Source organism: Anabrus simplex, chromosome 1 (genome assembly GCF_040414725.1).
Source record: "Anabrus simplex isolate iqAnaSimp1 chromosome 1, ASM4041472v1, whole genome shotgun sequence".
Classification (NCBI taxonomy): Eukaryota; Metazoa; Arthropoda; class Insecta; order Orthoptera; family Tettigoniidae; genus Anabrus; species Anabrus simplex.
The window spans coordinates 1,766,897,429-1,766,913,920 of NC_090265.1; the positions used below are offsets into that span (position 1 = coordinate 1,766,897,429).

The 16,492-nt window shown below is 39.1% G+C and overlaps 1 protein-coding gene across 1 annotated transcript in view; it reads right to left on the reverse strand.

Annotated features, from left to right (window-relative positions):
- LOC136858762 (protein split ends) overlaps nt 1-16,492 on the reverse strand; it is a 438,081-nt gene that overhangs the window by 22,613 nt on the left and 398,976 nt on the right. The window contains exons 19-20 of the mRNA XM_068225686.1: nt 15,785-15,787; nt 7,559-7,660 (exon numbers count right to left, since the gene is read on the reverse strand). Of these exons, the coding sequence (XP_068081787.1) occupies nt 7,559-7,660; nt 15,785-15,787 (105 nt within the window). The remainder of the gene's footprint in view (nt 1-7,558; nt 7,661-15,784; nt 15,788-16,492) is intronic.

The following is a 16,492-nucleotide window of genomic DNA, read 5'->3' on the forward strand; positions in this document are numbered from 1 at the left end:
ATGCTGCTACATCAGTCCAAAATGGGACAAGTAATCTCTAGAACGATTGACGAAGAATTCGTATTGATGAAAACTGAAACTGTAATGCTCCTAGGGTTGTATTTCAAGCCAAATACTGAAGTAGAAACAATTCTGGAGACCTATAATGAGCACAATCTCATCAACAACACCGCCTGAACCAATAATCATGGCAGGCGACTTCAACTGTCGTATAGATAAAGAAATGCAAGGGAGTAGGATTCTAATAGAAGCTCTGGAAGAAATTGGATTTATACTCGCAAATGAAGCTGAAATCCAGTAATAGACTCCAAAGAGTTATAATCGCAATTGACAAGTTTTGAAGGTTTTATTTCAACATTTTCAACTAAACTTATTCCCTAAGCAAAAGATCTTTTTCTTTTCCCAAAATCACTAACCCAAAGGTTTGTTATATTAAAAGAGGTGGTATTCTTAAGTCAGCCGGCACCGTGGTGTAGGCGTAGCATGCCTGCCTCTTACCCAGAGGCCCCGGGTTTGATTCCGGCCAGGCTAGGGATTTTTAACTGGATCTGAGGGCTAGTTCGAAGTCCACTCAGCCTACGTGATTACAATTGAGGAGCTATTTTACAGTGAGATAGCGGCCCCGGTCTCAAGAACCAAGAATAACAGCCGAGAGGATTCGTCGTACTGACCACACGTCACCTCGTAATCTGCAGGCCTTCGGGCTGTGCGGCGGTCGCTTGGTAGACCAAGGCCCTTCAAGGGCTGTCGTGCCATGGGGTTTGGTTAGGTATTCTTAAGTCAGATTTTAAATGTGACTCAATTTTTGAAGATCAATTAACAAAAGTAAACTTAAATTATATTTTTTAAATGGATATATTTCAGTCAATGAATAACAGAAATGCCAAAGAAATGGTCATGGAGAAAATTCGCATCTCTTTTATTATATGCACTCCTTTTTTTCTAGTGGCTGAACATTGGATCAATTCAGACAGGTTTTTAGTGATGATAGGATTCTTTTTTTTTTTTTTTTTTTTTTAAGGGCTTAGACTGGGAAGGAATCAGCCACAGCTTAATTGGATGGTGTTATCACTTGACCAAGAGCCAAAATTTATATTTTTAGATTATTGTTCCATCTGGTAGCTAAAGGTGTAAACTTTATATAGTTATTATTCTACTTTTGTTCTCAACACGGTTTTGCGGGAAATTAATTCTGACCAAATGCCAACTGCTCAATTATTAAATTATAGCTTTGCATCAAGTGACTGCCATTTGTGAATACTGTATGTAGTAGTTATGTAGAATTTTGTTTTGGAATCTTTTATAGTTGCTGCCATGTAAGTGCATACACTAAGTGTACAACCTTACTCCTTTTCCCCTGTTAATACTGAAGGTAGTGATTTCTAGTTACAGGGGAGCCTCGATATCTCAAATCACCTCGGGAGTTAAATTTTATTTCAAGTTATCAAAATTTCGAGATATAGAGAATACCATTTTGAGCATATATAGCACATAATTGAATCATATGTATCTACGGGCTTAGTCCGGCCCAGCGGTGTAGGGGGCAACGCGTCCGCCTATCACCCGGCAGCCCCTTGTTCGATTCCCAGTCAGGTCAGGGGTTTTTAATTGTAAATTATTAATATCCCTGGCCTGGGGACTGGGTGTTTGTGTTGTCCTTAACGTTCCTTTCGTCTCATTCAACACTCTACACTTCCACAATTCCAATTACACGCAGGTTTATATCATATGGTGGAAGTAGGGGCAAAAGATCTCTAGGTCGACGCCTCGAACAAATAGCATTTTTTTTTTTTAATCTACAGGCTTTTACTGAATACATTTTACGGCATCGCTTTAATTATGACCCTTATTAAAGTAACCTTTCTAGAAGATAGAATACAGTAGGAAATAAGAAACATACCTTCGTTAACACCTTTGAAACATAATTGTTAGTCTCTTCTGTTTTTTTTTTCTGTTAACCTTCTTTTCTCCCACATACTTCTCAACAATATTTATTTCTGTGAGAAACACTGTCATTTATATTCAAATGACTCTGTATGTAGGTTCGAAACCACGCAGCCAAGATTGGTAAATGGAGCTTGTCATCCAAGACTTCCGGGGTTGCTTTCGTACGTGACCGGTAATGAATTCACACCCGAAGAACAACAAGGCTTCGTCGATTTTCCAATCACTAGAAGTATGTTTTACGGCTCCTGTCATATTAGCTCCCAGCATCATTGTAACCCTTTCTTTACTTGTTAACTATTCCTCACAAATTATAAATGCTGTATTGCAGTCAGTGTTGTACAAAATTTGAGTTACAGAGTATCTTTTGCCTCAAGGGAGGAAAAGTTTGCTTTGAGAAATCGAGAAATTCATGTAACCAAATTTCGAGTAATAGAGATATAATACATGTGAAGAATAGGACAAACGGCCGGGAAACTGAAGTTATTTCGAGATACTGAAAATTCAAGTAATGGAGATTCGAGATATCAAGGTTCGACTGTACTTTTTAACTGCTGGATTTGGTTCAATGTTGTTAACCATACAGTTTAGGGACCCTTACAGTTACTGTTAATCTTACATAGGCTATCACTCGCTGACAAGTATGATTGTCTCCCTCAGATGTTACTAGTAAGTCTACGAGTTCTTAGGCGACTGTGGAGGCCAATCCTCAAGCCACAAATTCTTTCACAGTGGTGGCAAACATTGCCAGCATTGAGATCCAGTAGTTGAGGGTTATTCATCCGAAGGAACGCCAGCTCTTTCCGAGCAATTCTCTTCTCAGTTTCAAATCTCCGGCACTGTTGTTCGAAGTTCTTAGGACATTCGTAGGTAAGATGATACCATATCAGGTGGTTAGCTGCTTTTGTTTTCCAGCTAGTGGTGTTGATGTGGCAATTCTTCATGTCTTGCATACTGGTACTATCTAATCAGGATTTTTTCGCAAATTGTGAGATTATGCGTACTGCCACTGCCGGACGAACGCATTTTATTTTATTAATACAGTTTAATTTTGTCCAATTTGTATGTATAGATGTACAAGAAGCAAGAAAAATCTGGAAGAACTCCTCCAAAAAGGAAAGCAAAGTTACCACCTCTATAAAGATCAATTCAGGTGAAATAGACAGAAATTTCGTTATCAACCCAAACCTTGTCTTGTCAAGACTTTGGTATAGTTTGCAGACTTGGTCTTTGTATGTGTGCTTTGAATGCTTGTGTGTATTATTACAGTCTGGTTTCACTTCAGTCTGACAAGCATAAGCAAATTTCAAGAACGGAGTTGAATTATTTACACCAGGCACAGTCATAGTAATGCATATATCAAAATATATCAAAATAAAGGCAGAAATATATAACATTAAATTACGTGAGGGAGAAAGTGTTTATTTTCTTAATTCTTCATTGAGCTTGAAAACGGACTTAATTTGAATATCCTGTCTGATCATTCACTTGTGTAGGTGAATTTCCATTACTGATACTTATATTGAAGTTAGTTTGTTGATGGTTATGTCTCATGATTTCAATATGTATTTAGACAATATGTATCTAGTCAAGTTGGCAGCAGTGATGAATCATTAAAAACAGAGAATAGGGCAGCGATATTTGCCTTACCTTTCCACCTAGTCGATACAATGATTGCTTAAGGCAATTTTTAATGGTCAAAAGTGGTACATGTTTCGTATATTATCAACATCTTCAGCCACATAACACTGTTTAGATGAAAAATATATAAAATTGACAAAGTAATGCTTTAGAGGAAGTGACCTTAAAATTAACATAAGATTGTTTTCATCTTGTCAATCTTATGTTAATTTTAAGGTCACTTCCTCTAAAGCATTACTTTGTCAATTTTATATATTTTTCATCTAAACAGTGTTATGTGGCTGAAGATGTTGATAATATACGAAACATGTACCACTTTTGACCATTAAAAATTGCCTTAAGCAATCATTGTATCGACTAGGTGGAAAATAAATAAATACTTAATTGTGAATCTATTGAAGTGCGATACGGACCATGAAGCTGATTTTATGTAATTTGCCTTACCTGTCGAGTCCTATACATGACCAACTTATGATGTAATTCTGTTATACTTAGCCATTAATTGCAGGAATTTGCAAAGGAAGCATAGAGATGAATATGATCAGTTTAACACACAATGAGGTATTTAACAATATAATCACATACTTAAATGAGCTATACAATTTGTTAAAAACCATATTCTACACTGCACTGAATTTAAAAAAAAGTCAAACTGAATAACTAAATGACAACTTTTATGGTTAGTCAAGTGATGCAAGACAAAAAAAGCTAAAGAAACTGCAATAAACCATCAAATGACTAAGTGCTGTTATTTCAGATTACAACAATATATTTAAAAATCACTAATTTTGATACATTAACAAGAAAAGGAATGCTTTTATCTTCATTTTGGTATGCCCTATAATACTTTATATTTCACAAGAAAGATTAATTAATACAAAGGATTTTGCACTTGTGTAAATATCTCCAAATCTATTTTTTGCACTTGGTCAAGTGATGTATAACACCATCCAATTATTGTACAGTCCAAGCATTTGCTTGGTGTGAAAATGGGAAACGATCTTCAGGGTTGCTGATAGTGGGGATTGAACCACCATCGACTGAATGCAAGCTTACAGCAACATGCCACGAAATATGAAGCCTGTTCATTCATATGTATGTATATATATAAATTACAAGTGTGCGACATCCATTTCATTAATGTCATGCATTGATAAAGGTAAGAAATTACAGCATATTTTAGATAAAACCCAATTCCTGTTATCATCATAGTTTGCCAGAAATCATTTCAGAAAGATATCTCCACGTGATCTGAGCAATGTCACTGACGTTCTAAATTTGTGTAAGCCTAGAATGAATAATAAAAAATAATTTTATTGACTTTATGTCCCATTAACTACTTTTACGGTTTTCGGAGACGCCGAGGTGCTGGAATTTTGTTCTGCAGAAGTTCTTTTATGTGCCAGTAAATCTACCAACACAAGGCTGACGTATTTGAGCACCTTGAAATACCACCGGACTGAGCCAGGATCGAACCTGACAAGCTGGGGCCAGAAGGCCAGCGTCTCAACCATCTGAGCCACTCGGCCCGGCAGTACAGTAAAGAGTTCCGGAAACTTTACTCTCGGTAACTCGATATCTGTAGGAGTTTCCTTTTCTCTTTCCGTAGCAGATAAATCTATCATGAAATCAGTCTTACCATTTTATTTCTCTACTTACCCTGGCACGAATGGTATGACTAGAGGCAGTAACTTTTGGAACATATCAAAATACATAACAAATTTCTTGGTTACAAGCGCTTAGTACAGGGAAATCCCTACCTACCCTCAGCTGGTAGCTTTTGAAGGTGTGACAACTCATGTCAATCACTGATCAATCACCGCATTCCCTACTACTTTTGCTGGTCTTTATATGGGGTGGATTTTCCATTAAAAAATGAATTGTAAGGATTGAATGGCACACAATAGCTGCATGAATTTCCTTCATTAAAACTTTCCACAGATTACAAAATCATTTCTAAAAGAATCATTGTGTAGGGAAGCTGAGTGGCACAATGCAACTGTGGAAATGAAACTAGATGCATTGAAGACTAAAAATTGAATATAAATGTAATTGTTTTATATTTTCTTTAGGCCCCTACATATTAAAAAGCTTTCAATATTTTAATATAACTTGAGATTAATTTTATATAACCCTTTCACAACTCCATAAAACTGGACATTTTCATGACTTGACACATTCTCAGTCCATGCTACATCGAGTTTGCAAGGATCTACTGCAGTGGGAATAAAAGAAAAACCTAAAAGTGATATACTTGAAAGCCAGTGATAGTGTTCATAAGGTGAAGATCTCAAAATGTCTGGAGAGAGTAGTTTGAAATTTGGAATGTAGTCCTGTAAGGCAGTGTTATATCAAAACTTCTATTTGCAATTCTAATGTATCAGATAACAAAATCTATCAAGGAGACTGACTCAGAACTTAATGCCTTAATATATAGAGATGATGTTTAAATATGGGAAGAAACCAAACAGAAAGTGGAGAGGTTGAATGCATAGAACATAGAAGCTGAAAGCACGGATCATCATCTTCAAAGAATTTGATCTAAAACCTGATGAAACGAAGACAGCGGAAAAGACAAAAAGGAACTAGAATTTTTCTGGTCTTAATTAGATTGGAATTATTTCAAATCTAAAAATGCCTTCAAGTACAAACTGCAAGAACAACACTATAAAGCAGAAAATGCTCTGCAGCACCCAGAAAACAACTGAAGTGAGATTTCATGATATTTTGTTATTTATGATGTGTATTTAACCTAACAGGTTTTAATCAATTAAAACTGCCTTAATAATTAGGCAAATACTCTGTTTTTGAACCTATCATTTAGGGATTTTTCATGGGGATACATTAGTCATGAGTGAAGGGTACAATCTTGTAGAAATATGAGAACCGCCACTTTATAAGATCAGTCCATATCTCATTATATAAAAGTCATGTTCATTAAATGTTATCAAATCACATGAGTTCTTGTAAATTAAGTTTGCCTTCTGACCAAATAAATTAATATACAACGATGGTAAATTATTTAATCCAGCTTGTCCAATATTCAGAATGGTTGGAAAATGTTAAATATTATTAAAGAATATAGTGCATGGTTAAAGGACTCCAAGACGCATTTCTGCATTTATTACATAAATAACTTTATTTAAATTAACAATATTACTAGACTATATACTACTATGCAAAACTAGAGGTATGCCAAATTATTTTAATTAAAACTGCCAAACTAGAGGTGACAACTCATGTCAATGTATAGCATGCATAAAATAAAGTTAATAAGAACAACAATGCTATGTCCTTATCATTTACATTCCAAACATATGGATACCAAGCTCACTATAACTACGGGTTGTATCATTTTAGAATATTTTAGTGTTGCCCTCTAATTTACTTCCAGTGATAATGAGAATTAATAGGAAGTAATTTTGTAACAACAGCTGTGCAAATAAATAATTTTAAATACTGTCTCACTTAGTTTATTAAATAATACCTATTACAACAAAAAATAAAAGCCAAACAGTACATGTATATTTGCAGTATGTTGAACATAAGCAGCAACAAAACTTAAAGCAATCCCAACACTTTAACACAATGATTATGGCTCAAATATGAAAAGGACATTCATCACTGCAACTGAGAGATTAAACAGTATGTTTCATGAAAATAGAAAAATACTTCAAGTTTCTTTCTTCTACTTTTGGACTTCCTTCATACTGTATGAAACTTTCAATCCACCAAGTACTCATAGAACTACAAAAATTACCATTCTTAGTAAAATGATTACATAATCTCTCATAGCTTTGTGTGAATTCACTAATGAACTAATCTTGCGACTGCAAATAAAACTGAAAATAAATGAGCAAAACAGAAGTACAAGAAGACACTGTACTTCATTAAAACAAAAATCATGTGCAAAGAAATTACTACAAGAGGTGTCAAACAGGCAGGGCACAGGATACATAGATTGGGAGGTTACCTGTCCGCCATGCTGATGGGCAGGCGGTGGGCTCTGGCGCTGAGCCAGCACAAACTGAGGGTTGGGAAGCAACTCTGCCACCACCCCTGCTGAGCCCGCGTGCTAGTACCACACACACACATACACATGTAACTGTTAGTATTGGAAAATACACCACCAGTACAATGTTTCCTACCATTCTCTTAGTGTCTCAAGTTTTATTAGTAATATGAAGACATTTTAACCAATCAGCTGAACTTAAGCAATTGGAGGGGGGGAAAGGAATCACTCTCATTCTCTGATGATTGTTGACCAGAACCAATGAATTAGTCCTGATGATGACAACCATCTTCCTAGCTAGTCCAACAAGCATCCCCTACACACTTTATATCATCTTTCAACATATTGCCACTTAGTTCAAGTATCCCTACTTTACATAGGGTCACCCATCTTATTTCCTTTTATATCAGAGAGCATTATTCAGCATGACTCTTACCTGGTTTATGGGATCAAAAAATAGAACTTGCATGGAAGGAAAAACATCCTTACTAAGTAGAAAAGTTTTTTATGCATCTTTGTAGTAAAGATAGTATTTGGAGAGACATGTACAGGGTGTCCGGCTTGGACATATAATAAAACAAAAATCAATATCTTGAAAAGTAACTGAGATATATTTCTACAAGTACAGAAACTCAAAATGTTTGCTTACGTACCTAATACAACACAATAAGTACACCATTAGTGGCGCAGCAGACATCCAATCTGTATTCCACCTCTCTCCATGTGTTCTGTAGCATTCTACATATAATATTTGTCATGTTGTTGTTGTTGTTGTTGTTGTTGTTGTTTGTTGTTTGAGTCATCAGTCTATAGACTGGTTTGATGCAGCCCTCCATGCCACCCTGTCATGTGCTAACCTTTTCATTTCTACATAACTATTGCATCCTACATCTGCCCTAATCTGCTTTTGTCATATTCATACCTTGGTCTACCCCTACTGTTCTTACCACCTACACTTCCTTCAAAAAACCAACCAACTGAACAAGTCCTTAAGATGTGTCTTATCATTCTACCTTTTCTTCTCCTTCTCGTCAAATTTAGCGAAATTGATCCCCTCTCACCAATTCGATTCAATATCTCTTCATTCGTGATTTGATCTATCCATCTCACCTTCAGCATTCCTCTGTAACACCACATTTCAAAAGCTTCTATTCACTTTCTATCTGAGCTACTTATCGTCCATGTGTCACTTCCATACAATGCCACGCTCCACATGAAAATCTTCAAAAACATCTTTCTAATTCCTATATCAATGTTTGAAGTGAGCAAATTTATTTTCTTAACAAAGCTCTTCCTTGCTCGTGCTAATCTTCACTTTATGTCCTCCTTATTTCTGCCATCGTTAGTTATTTTACTACCCAAGTAACAATATTCATCTACTTCCTTTAAGACTTCATTTCCTAATCTAACTTTTCCTGCATCACTTGCCTTCGTTCGACTGCACTCCATTACTTTTGTTTTGGACTTATTTATTTTCATCTTGTACTCCTCACCCAAGACTTCGTCTATACCATTCAGCAGCTTCTTGAGATCTGCTGCAGTCTCCAATAAAATAACAATATCATCAGCAAATCTCAAGGTTTGATTTCCTCTCCTTGGATAGTGATTCCCTTTCCAAATTCCTCTTTGATTTCCTTTACTGCCTGTTCTATGTAAACATTGAAAAGGAGGGGGGACAAACTGCAGCCTTGCCTCACTCCTTTCTGGACTGCAGTTTCTTTTTCAAAGCCCTCGATTCTTATGACTGCAGTCTAATATTAATACAGATTGTAGATAATTCTTCGTTCTAGGTATCTGATCCCAATCTCAGAATCTCAAATAGCTTGGTCCAATCAACGTTATCGAATGCCTTTTCTAGATCTACAAATGCCATGTACGTGGGCTTGTCCTTCTTGATTTGATCCTCTAAGATCAGACAAAGTGAGGATTGCTTCACGTGTTCCTGCATTTCTGTGAAGCCAAATTGATCTTCTCCCAACTCAGTTTGAACTCTTTTTTTCCATTCTTCTGTAAATAATACATATTAAAATTTTTCCTGGCATGAGATACTAAACTAATGGTGCGGTAGTTTTCACACCTGTCAGCACCGGCTTTCTTGGGAATAGGTATAACAACATTCTGTCGAAAATCGGATGGGACTTCTCCTGTCTCATATCTTACACACTAAACGGAATAACTTGCCATGCTGGTTTCTCCTAAGGCAGTCAGTAATTCAGAGGGAATGTCATCAATTCCAGGTGCCTTGTTCCTATTTACGTCACTCACAGCTCTGTCAAACTCTGACCTCAAAACTGGGTCTCTCATTTCATTAGCATCAACAGCCTCCTCTTGTTTGAGAACCAAATTATCTACATCTTTACCTTGATACAACTGTTGGATATGTTCTTGCCATCTTTCTGCTTTGTCTTCTTTCCCTAGAAGTGGCTTTTCATCTGATCTCTTAATATTCATACACCTACATTTCCTTTCTCCAAAGGTTTCCTTGATTGTCCTGTATGCAGCATCTACCTTTCCCAGGACCATACAACCTTCGACATCCTTGCACTTCTCCTTCAGCGATTCTTCCTTAGCTACCTTGCACTTTCCATCCACTTCATTCTTTAATCACCTGTATTCTTTTCTGCCCTCTTCATTACTAGCATTCTTGTATTTTCGTCATTCATCAATCAGGTCTAGTATCTCCTGAGCTATCCACTGATTCTTAGTTGATCTTTTCTTCCTTCTTAACATTTCTTCAGCAGTCCTACCGACTTCATTTTTCATGACTATCCATTCTTCCTTTATTGGGTTTCCTTCAGCTCAATAGCTGCAGTCCCTTAAGTGCAGCCCGTATCCAGTAATCGGGAGATAGTGGGTTCAAACCCCATTGTCGGCAGCCCTGAAGATGGTTTTCCGAGGTTTCCCATTTTCACACCAGGCAAATGCTGGGGCTGTACCTTAATTAAGGCCACGGCCGCTTCCTTCCCATTCCTAGGCCTTTCCTATCCCATAGTCGCCATAAGACGTATCTGTGTCGGTGCGACGTAAAGCAAAATAGGAAAAAAAAGCTTTTAATTTAGCCCTTGTGCAACATGTTCCTTGAAACAATCCTTCACACTCTGTTCTTTCAACTTGTCTAGATCCCATCTTTTTGCATTCTTTCCTTTCTTCAATTTCTTCAACTTCAAATGGCACTTCATGACCAACAAGTTGTAGTCAGAGTCCACGTCTGCTGCTGGGAAAGTTTTGCAATCCAACACCTGGTTTCTGAATCTCTGCCTAATCATAATTAAGTCTATTTGATACCTTCCAGTGTCTCCAGGTCTCGTCCATGTATACAACCGTCATTTGTGGTGTTTGAACCAAGTATTGGCAAGGACTAAATTATGATCAGTGCAGAATTCAACCACCCGACTTCCTCTTTCGTTCCTTTGTCCCAATCCGAATTCTCCTACTGTATTACCTTCTCTTCCTTGGCCTACCACTGCATTCCAGTCTCCCATCACAATTAGATTCTCGTCACCTTTTACATATTGTATTAAATCTTCTATCTCTTCATATATTCCTTCGATTTCCTCATCATCCGCTTAACTAGTAGGCATATAGACCTGCACTATTGTGGTGGACATTGGTTTGGTGTCTACCTTGACGACAATAATTCTTTCACTATGCTGGTTGTAGTAGCTTACCCGCTTGCCCTATTTTCTTATTCATTATTAAACCAACTCCTGCATTTCCCCTGTTTGATTTTGTGTTGATAATTCGGCCGTCGCCTGACCAAAAGTCCCGTTCTTCCTGCCAACGTACTTCACTTATACCAACTACATCTAACTTTAGTCTATCCATCTCCCTTTTCAGATTCTCTAACCTACCACAACGATTCAAACTTCTAACAATCCATGCTCTGACTTGCAGAATGTCAGTATCCATCTTCCTGCTGATCACCCCCTCCGAGTGGGGGACTAGTTTACCTCGGAATATTTTACCCAGGAGAAAGCCATCATTAGTACATCATTCATACAGAGAGAGCTGCATATCCTTGGGAGTTAGTTACAGCTGTAGTTTTCCGTTGCTTTCAGCCATGTAGCAGTATCAACACAGCTAAGCCATGTCGAGTATTATTACAAGGCCGTATCAACACAGCTAAGCCATGTTGAGTATTATTACAAGGCCATATCAGTCAATCATCTAGACCGCCGCCCTTGCAACTTCCTAAAGGCTGCTATCCCCCTAGCCGCTCAAATACGATGTGGTAGATCTAGTAGATCATGAACTGGTGTTTGGTGCACTTGATTCTTCACAGAACCCCACAGGAAAAAAATCAAGTGGCGTAAGGTCTGGGCTTCTAGGGAACCAAGCTATTGCGCACCTCTCCCAATCCAGCACACCGGAAAGTTGCAGTCCAAGAAATTTCTCACAATATTTGCATAACTGGAAGATCTCACCACGAGGAAGTTGTGGCAAAGCGCAGAACTCCAACATGTCCAGGTACCTTTGTGAATTAACAGTATTCTCCGCAAAACAAGAATGGTCCAATGACCCTGTTCTTCAATAACGCACACCACACATTCATTTCGGAGAGTCACGTTCATGCTCTACTACAATGTGGGGATTTTCCGTTCCTCATAAGCGACAGTTGTGTCTGTTCACCTTCCCGTAAATGTGGAATGTATACTCGTCAGTTGGTCGCAGTTGATACACCAGCCAAAAACGACGTTGCACAAGCGTAATGGACTTGAGTTCCATGAAAGAAGCACACACAACACTTTGTTGTGGAGTCCACATGGCTACTGCCGCTTTCACACCAAGCTAGCTGAACGCTGAGCTGCGCGCTGCCTGACCAGAGACAGAAGGGTCCCCTAACTTCTCACGGGGAGGCCAACACACGAACAAAAACAATTTGAGTTTCCTTACCTGTAGAAACAAACCACAGGTAAATATCTCAGTTACTTTTCAAGATATTAACTTTTGTTTTATTATACATCCAAGGCAGACACTCTGTATAACAGTTTTGACAAAGAATACTGAGAGTGGAACTACTCTGAATTTTTGTGACAAACGCTATGCTCCCACTCCACTCATAGTAGTATCACTTAAATTACCACAATATGCAATTCTAATAAGTGGCCTCTCCAACTTGAAAAGCACTAGCAGGGCAAACCATGCTCAGGATGGCCAATGTCATGATTGAAATTCAAATGCAGTACACCACCAGTCTGCTCCAATTCACCACCTAAGCAATGGCAAATAGTCAGAAATTTGTATTTTAACCCAAAACTAAAAACAAACTTTCTCCTTTTTAATACATCAAGATGCAACACCTTGAATTTCAGTGATTTCTCAGCCAATATGACATTAGAACTAAATGATAATATTTTATAAGAGCCTCATACACAACAGAACATAAAAGTTAAAATGCAAATTACAGAACAGTTTTATCAATAAACAACATGTTTTTGGCTATTCTGTATGATAATTCTCTTAACACAAAATTAAATCAGGAACTAAAACAGAACTTGTACTGATTCAGGAAATTAGCTGCCTCTCACAGCAACCAGTGTATATTACGGACTTGCATAATTTCCTATTCTCCGCACCAACCAATAAAGAACACAAATCCACTAATCCTTATGAAATTATTTAAGATGAATGATTCTACTTGTTCTTTCCTTATTGATCCTCAGAACTCTAAGGTCCAGATGGCCTATGTGCTATGTCTAACCACCGTGAATAAACCACTTTTCTTTTTATCTCTACACTTCCTGTTATTTCTCCAGCTTTCTCCCTACAGTACACTTCAAGACTGATCCCTTCAATGAGTGTAGAAGTCATGGAAAGCAGTAATGAGCTACTCCAGAGGCTGAGAAGAAACATCTGGAAGAACTGGGATTAATAAGGAGAGCTTATCTATGATGATGGCTAACATAGAATTTGCCTTTTTGTGTTTACACCTTGAGCTTGGTCTCTCCTTATACAGCTTGTCATTGTGTCAATCCTTTGTTTGTGTTCTCTCTCCAAATTTCTGTTCCATTAGGTGGCCTGGTTTTCTTTATTAGGCATAAAAGTAAACAAGAGAGTATTAATAGCCCAGTGAACAAGTACATTTTAACTGACAAAAGGTCCCGCAGTTTTTGTTTTTGAACATGATTTGCATACCTAGGCCCTTAGTAAAAATCCAAGTTTTCTAATTTGGTGCACCTGTGCTCATGTCAATATGACCACTTTTGTGTCACTTTTTCTTTTTTTTTGCTCGGTAACTCTTTATTAGTGCTGTCGTGTCCTCCCAGGGACTTGAACCCAGGACTGCTATTCCCTCCGAGGATCGAACCCAGGGAACGTAGGAGGAATAGCTGTACCTGATATATTAGGAATTAGCCTGTCATAAGAGGCTAGGAGTCAGGTATAAGCATACCTAATGGGCGTACCTGATAATAATTAAAAGATGTAAAATAATTATATTCATGGAACTGAATAGTCAGTTAAGAGTGGAAATCATGTTTCGTACATGTTAGGAAATCTTGAGTAGCAGAGAAGTTTGTCATACAGGAAGTGACTCATGTTGACAGGGCATGGTTCAGCCGCATAGACGCAGTAGAATATACTAGAAAGGTCTTTTGGACACGGGCTCTGATTGGCCAGAATCTCGAAAGATGAAGCAGTCACGTACGCAGGTTACGACAAGCTTCGAGAACATTGGGCGTTGGCCCCGGAGGCTATATAAAGGCAAGTAAGCCCTTATTCAGGGCTTCTACTATTCACTTCGCGGACCAGTTGTCAGCAGAATCCCTGCCGGTCGGTAGGACGATTACGCAATCAGTAATAATAATAATAAGTATTATATACTTCAACGGACGACTAGTAGACAGACTTCTCGCTCAAGACTTGCCAACATAAGTCTTTATTTTATATTGTACATAGTGTACATATTGTAGTCAACCTTCAGTATCAGAATATATTAACTTCGTGGGAATCCACTTCGTCTTCCTCCTGATCTGCACCTTAGTTGAAACTTCCCAACCTATACGTTCCAACCGCTCGGGAACGATCCAAACAACCTTCCAACCAATCTGATTTTTCCTAAGAGCTCACCTATAAGCTCTAATCCTGTCTGTCACGACAGAAGACAAAAAAATTTTTGGTGTGCAGCTGTGAGGTGGGAAGCAGACAACCTCAGCAGAGAAGGAGACGATCTATTTGAAAGCCCCGCAGAAGAGGCTTAGCTCAAGAAAGAAGTAACGGCCCAGCAGAGTTCCCGTTCCAGTGAGAGGTGCCAGCAGCAGCAGCTCGACAGCAGCCTACTGAACCAGCCCAGCGCGCGGTAGCAGACAGCGTCCAGAGACCGAGGATCCAGCCCATCTTTAGCACCGATCAACCTTAAGGGTGAGTGCTTATAATTTTCTCTTCACTAATGGCAGAGTCAAATGTAACGGGTAACCTGGTAGATAATATCAGTGACGCAGGTTCGGATACGGGTAGTGTGCATGCAGAGGAACGATTGTTTATATCGGCATCAGAAGGCCATAAGTTAATCGGTCATGAATTTGACGGCAGTAAGCCGGAACGCCTCCGCGAATTTATTGCAAATGTAGAAGCCGCACATTGCATGGTAAGACCTAATGAGAAAGGATTATTCTTTAAATACATCCTAACGAAGATAACGGGTCCAGCTCGCGAGAAGTTACTATCACGGGGGGATATTATAAATTGGAGAAACGCAAAGAACGCGTTATGGGAATACTATGGCAAACAAGGTACGTTTGAACTATATTTATGCAAACTATTTCAGTCCAAGCAAGGGACTAAGAATTCCGTCGCGGAATGGGCTCACGAGGTCGAGGAAATAGTAGTCATGTTCAGAAACGCGATCTTAGAGGAAGAACCGATAGAAGGCCGCGAATATCAGCGCCGAATTATAGTTAAAATAGCAATAGCCGGTTTCACTCAAGGGCTCCGAAATAGGAGGATCCAGCACAAGGTGCAAGACAGAGATCCTAGAACTTTCGAAGAGGCTGTAAGTACAGCCCGGCAGGAAGAGGCATTACTGCTCTCTCAGGAAGAGCGTGAAGCCCTGTACAAGCCACAACCGGTTAGAACCCCTCGTAAGGAAGGTTGGCAGGTAGTGCCTACAAAGGGCAGCTTTAAGGGCAATTTAGGGCGACGTCAGGCAACGGGAAATAAGCAAGGCAAATCCCGAAACGTATTAGTAACTTGCTTCAACTGTAAGCAAGAGGGCCATATCGCAAAAGAGTGCGAACGGCCAAGAACCAAGTCCGACACACCGGCTCCTAAGTGCACGTACTGCAAAAAGCTAGGCCACAAGGAGCGAGAATGTAGAAGGAAACTAAGAGACCAAGAGAAACCTACTACCGGGGAAGTAAGGATAGTCAGGTCTACGAAAGTACCAATCAGGGTACAATCCCAGCATGCGCAGGGAGCAGGAAATCGTAAGGGGCCATCTGAGCCCGTCATACGATGCTATGAGTGCAATGAAGTGGGCCATAAGAGGCCCGAGTGCCCACGACGAAATAAGGACCGTGGATGCACTCGTAAGCGGTGTTATGCCTGTGGGAGGCAAGGCCATTTGCGGTGGCAATGCACCGCCAAGCCAAGCCGAACGGCTCAAGTTAGCCCTCAAGGAAAGGGCAAGCCAAGCCAAGAGGCACAAGTTAGCCCTCAAGGAAAGAGTCGGAAGGTAGTAACTCAGGCTGGTGTAACACAAAACAGCCAAGACAAGCCGAATAGTCCTAATAAGACACGGTGTAAAATATGTAAGCGATGGTCTCATGATAGCAAGGACTGTTGGTTCAATACCCGGGACACGTTAAACTAACAAGGGGTCACGAGCAAGGGACTGCTGTGACAACCCCGAAGGTATCAAGTCCCGCCACAACAGAATTACCTAAGACAGAAGGCTCA